The sequence below is a fragment of the Tursiops truncatus genome, chromosome X (genome assembly GCF_011762595.2).
Source record: "Tursiops truncatus isolate mTurTru1 chromosome X, mTurTru1.mat.Y, whole genome shotgun sequence".
Taxonomy (NCBI): Eukaryota; Metazoa; Chordata; class Mammalia; order Artiodactyla; family Delphinidae; genus Tursiops; species Tursiops truncatus.
Genome location: NC_047055.1, coordinates 107,902,747 through 107,908,014, shown reverse-complemented (window position 1 = coordinate 107,908,014; position 5,268 = coordinate 107,902,747). Strand labels below are relative to the sequence as shown.

Sequence of the window (5,268 nt, the reverse complement as noted above, 5' to 3'; positions counted from 1 at the left end):
TTTGAAACAGGGATGTCGCTTGAGATCTTTCAGATCCCGTGCATTGTCCAGACTCGGTTATTGATTGATATTCAGGAGAAAGACAGCCAGGCTAGAGGCTCCAACAGCTCTCTATGGGTCGGATGGTTTTAAATTGTAAAGAGGTTTTCTTTCAAAATTCCCAAAGCTTCCTGCGTTCCACACCTTATAGCAAAGCTCACGTTGCACTGAGGGAGGGAGGCTACGGATTAGAAAAGGTGGGAAATGAGAGAACGGTATGGTGGGAAGCCATGCAATTAAAACACTGACTGAAATTATTACCTGATTTCATAATTGACAGAATATTTAATTCAGATATAGTAAATTGACACACCTCTACACAGAGACAATTATGACTGACTGTATAACACCTGACAGAATCAATTATAACTGACTGTTGTTTGATACCTTTGCACGGAAATAAATGAAACAGACATTCAGAACAGAGACGGCTGCTGCCTGTGTGCCTAAGCCTGCCTTAATTAAAATAAAATAACCAGTAGGCGATGTTAAAATGTCTTTGCCTCGTGCTTTCTAGTTCAGTGTGTTTCGTTAAGTCCAAAAAGGGTTTTACAAAGAGTAAAGCTGAAAAGAGATTTTCAGTTTACTGACACGGAAATAAAATATCTGAAATAGAGATGGTTTCCTTAGATGAGAGAATACTCCACTTTTTAAAAAAATAGTTCTGACATCTTATTTGATCAGTTGACTTTTAAATAAAATATTTAAGACAAGTTCAACATGCAGATGACGGTCTAGTTCATCCCATGTAGAAAATACTGTAGCTTGCATGATTTTGAGGTTTTAGACTCTACTTAGTAGAAACCAACTTTTAAATTAGCAGTTCATTTTCTTGTCTGATAAAATATTGTGTGAATAGTTAATAGTCTAGTCTGACTCGGTTTTCATTGTTTTCATAGGGCTTGGGGACAGGATATTTTTGGTAATGAGCGTATAACCCTAAGGAATCATCATGTAGAAAGGACCAGGGTAAAAAAGCTGTAGATACATGTTCCTCAAATGTTGTTCCCAGGAAAAGTAGATTCGCTTTGCTGGTGTATTAAGATGAGTGCCTTCCAGTGTTACTTCAGTCCACTAGAGTATACTTTGCTGGTGTGCTCGTGTGTTCCTTCCCTGTCTTGAAGTTTGGATTTTTTTGTTGGTTGTTGAGACAGCAACAGCCATGGCCAGTGGCATCTCTGTGGGTGGGACGGGATGGCTGCACGTCTTCTCCGCCTCTTGCCTGATGTCCTCTTGAAATCTTTTAGCAGTTGTTGCTTCGGGTCAGGTGCTCGTTAGATGGCCTCTTCCCTGACTCCCAAAACTGGAACAGGGTGAAGGAATCAGGTTCTACCAGCTACATGAACTGGTTTCCACCATTTAACCCTGGGATTTTCCCTTGAGTTCTAAAGTGGCGGGTGGGTGTAGCATTAAGGGCAACAGAGTGACAGAAGCCTAACGTGGGTGGCCCAGGTGCCCAAAGCAGGGAGAGAAAAACCACGAAGAAGGGGTGAGCCCTTTCCCCACCTCAGCTCCCACCCCCGATGTGGCCTGTGACAGCTCGTGCAGTTCTGTTTCCTAGAAGACCTTCCAAACATTATTGAGTCAATTCTCATTGGGGAAGCAAGTAGGAGCTTTTTTCTGCATCTCTAACCGGCGTGGAATGGTGCCTGGGCTGTATTGACCGGCTATGGGATATGCTGGCGGTCACAGTTGTCTTTCACGAAGAAGAGCACCAAGTGACGCTGGTTGTCATTCTGACTCCGCTGTGTAGCAGCGTAAATAGTCCCCTTTCTAACCAACCTGGTGGGAAAAGTCAATATCCCATCAGCAGAGGAGGTAAACACATCAGGAGCTGTGCCCTCTCTCTTCCTCCCCTGCTCCGTCTCACCACAGCTCTGTAAATGTCTCTCCCCGTCACACATGCATTTGTGTCATTCACATGCATGGGGCGCTGGCCTCGGGCCGCCACTGCTCGGGCCATTGTTGTGTATTCCCAGCCACTGCTCGGGCCATTGTTGTGTATTCCCAGACTCCGATAATTAGAACTCAAAGTGTCTCTCTCCTCGCTTAACGATGCGCCCCCTCTCTCTCTTCTCACCTCTTTCCACCCGCTTTGGGCATTCAAATCCTCTCTACAAAACTTTTTGTTGTTGTTTTTCGAAAGGCAATTGATGTAATTTAGAAAAGGTTGTGGAGAACAAACACGAATGTGTAGCTAAGGAACAAAAACCTGGAGACCAAGTTTTCATTTTCCAGGTGCTTTGTAGACTTCTCTGTTGCTCTGTTGTTTCCGTGGGGTTTTTTCTTTTGGTGATTGATATGCACTCCCTTCCGTGTTTCCTTCCCGATGCTTTCCTATCCCGGGGCGCGGGACAGCCTCGCTCCCCCCAGCCTCCTTGGCCCAGGCCAGCATCTGGGAGCCTGCCCGTCTCTATCTGGGAGCAGTGACACGGGGTGCAGGGACAGTGAGGGGCACGGGGCACAGTGAGCCTTGCCGAGCGTGGGCTCAGGGTTTTGGCTACCTGGGTTTGCTGTTTCTGCATCCTAGATCTCCAGCTATGTGCCCTGGGGCAAGTGACTTAACCGCCCAGTTTCCTCAGCCATCAGATGGGGAATTCTTTTTAGAAGGGCCTCTCCAAACACCTCACAGGGTTCCTGAGCAGCTTTGAACAAAAGCTGTATCATCTTAACCATTCTGGGCAGGGTTGGCAACCCCAGGGCTCACCCCGGTCCACAAAAGACCAGACCTGGGTATCTCTGCCCAGTGCTCCTTCCAAAGAACCAAATGTAGAGGTCTCACACCCTGGGGAGGGAAAGGAAGGACCCTCTCTCTCCGGCTGAGAGTACCCTTCTCTAAGGCCAGGGATGAATGGGGTGGAAGGAGCAGAGGAAGGACGGCTGTACCCCTCAAGTTCACGGGCACACAGTGTGGACAAAGAAGAAAAAAGCAATCTTGCCAATGGGCAGGTACTCTCCAGACAGCCTACCCCTCGCCTCGGAGCAGAGGAGATTCTGTGTAATAGAGGGACGCAGATGGAAGGGACTAGAAGAAACTAACTCGGCCCAGCTGATCTGGGGAGTTTGAGTTGGGAGGCTCTGCCTTCCTTTTGAGACAAACTAGTTCCTGCCACATCCGAACTTTGCATGCAGTTGTGTGCATGTGCTTGACAGTGCCGCGAATCCGGTGTCTGGGAGTGGAGTTCACCTTGCTTGCCGCACACGGCCGTGCACCTGCAGTTCCCGTCAGTCGTCAGTCGAGGGTGGCTCTGTCCCCGGTGCGCTGAGTCAGCTAGGTACTGAGAAGTGGCGGGCAGGGGGAAAGAAGAAAGGCTTCTACAGAGGAATCTTGGGGTCCTTTCCCCACCCCCACCCCGGCATGGGACTGGCCCCAGGGGTAGACCAGCCACAGGACCGTGAGGACATCTGACCTGGAGGTGAGAACAGAATGCACAGCCCCTGCTTCTGGTACTTGAGCAATACTGAATGCTCTTTAAAAGAAGCTGCCTCTGAGACTTGTAATCCTTTTACTTTTATTTCTTTTAGATAAGTTGAAGAAGCAGTTTTTTACTCCCAAAGTTCTTCAGGACTATAGAAAACTCAAGAACACAGCAGAGCAGTTCTTGTCCCAAAGTGGCTACTCCGAAGTGAATCTCAGCAAACTCTTTGCCGATTGTGCTGTGCGGTCCTGAGGGGTTCCCGGAAGTGGACGCTCGGGGGCGGTGGAAGGAAGACCCGCATCCTCGGCACCTGCACCGTGGCCCTGGCTGCTTCTCCTGCATCGCTTTTCCTTTGGGACTACATATCATGTTTGTGTGGATGTTGCTTGGGAGGGGGATTATTAAGGGCGAAGGAACTGCAAAAATATTTAATCTGCCAAGCACCAGAGAACAGCAAAACCGCCTTCCCCTGACAGTATACCTCGTGCTGTCGAAACACCACCTGGAGATGGCTGCGTCACATTCGCACTGGGGACTGGATTTCTAGGGGAGGGGTCGGTGAGGGGAGAGAAATTGAGAGTGGCTGGGATGCAAGTCGCCCCAAGCTTTGCCCCAGGACCTTCAGCAGAGGCGCCCCCAGAAAGAGGGGGGTTCGTGGAGCTTGGTCGGAGGGCTGACACTTTGCCTTTTCACGGGCCAGTTAAATCCAGTCTGAACCCAAGTGCTTCCCGGGCTGCGGGCTCCAGGAGTGGCTATCCTTTTCAGTCTTTCTGTCATATAGGTGGCCGAGGGGGGAGATTTAGAAGCCTTGCACTGACTAGATAGATTAAACAGAGCTTACTTGTGTATTGAATTTCTCCAAAGCCCAACATGCACGCGTACATGCACACTGGGCAGCCGTTTTACACTCACCTTCCTTTTTTATTTCCTCAAGTAGAAAATCTAGGTAAAGGTTTATACAAAAGGAAAGCACATGTTAAATAATTTCACATCCTATAGCATTTCATTAAAAATGTGTATAGGTTGCGGTGAGGATCATTGTGTTATATTCAGAAAAACTGGGGGGAGAGATGGTTAATCGGCCCTGGCGCTATTTTTCTCATTTCTTCAGAACGGTGCCTTTTTGCCAGAAGCCAAACGTATTTCAACGTATCAGTCTTTCCTTTCTTACGTTCTTGGTAAGATTATACTAACAAAACATATTTCCCCTTGTACAACTATGCTATATTCTTAAAAAATATCTACCTATGGATTTTCATAAAAGAAACATATGCTGTGCTTTCTCTTTCACTTCAGAATAAAGCTTTCTAAAGGGAAATCAGTTGCAGTGACTCCTTATCAGGTGCGAAGACTGGACTGGAGAGGGCAGCCAGGAGTAAGGGATGACTGGAGACCATCCCATTCCCAAACCTCAGCCCGCTCAGGTCTCCATTCAGAGATCCTCGGTGTGATGTATGTTCCAGTGTTCTGAGTGGCATTTCCATGCACTTTGTGTCCTTTAAGAGATGAAGTATGGCTTCTCATGTGCTTTGCTGACTTGGACAGCTAAAGAGAGCTAAGTCAAGAGCCCAGTGCTGTCTCCTTTTGGAAAGCAAGGCTGATGGCTCCTGGGAGAAAGGTCACCTGGCTTGGACCCTAGTAAAGGCTTACTTGTTAAGCAGTGGAGGTGACGCTGCCCTGTATCTTGCTTTGCCTTCTCTTTTCTTTCCCTCACCCTCTCCTCATTTCTCCTCTGTCTCCTATACTCAGGTTCTAAGTGGAAACACTGGGTTAATGGCCGTGTCGGTTAATTAATTAATGCCTTGGCACC

General features: G+C 47.9%; 1 protein-coding gene across 3 annotated transcripts in view; it reads left to right on the top strand.

Annotated features, from left to right (window-relative positions):
• The window catches only part of POLA1 (DNA polymerase alpha 1, catalytic subunit), a 303,889-nt gene extending 299,585 nt beyond the window's left edge, over positions 1 to 4,304 (top strand). For all 3 annotated transcript variants that reach the window (XM_033850128.2, XM_019927727.3, XM_019927725.3), the window contains one exon: positions 3,565 to 4,304. In XM_033850128.2, coding sequence (XP_033706019.1) covers positions 3,565 to 3,710 — 146 coding nt within the window. In that variant the 3' untranslated portion in view covers positions 3,711 to 4,304. The remainder of the gene's footprint in view (positions 1 to 3,564) is intronic.
• Positions 4,305 to 5,268: the final 964 nt, after the last annotated feature.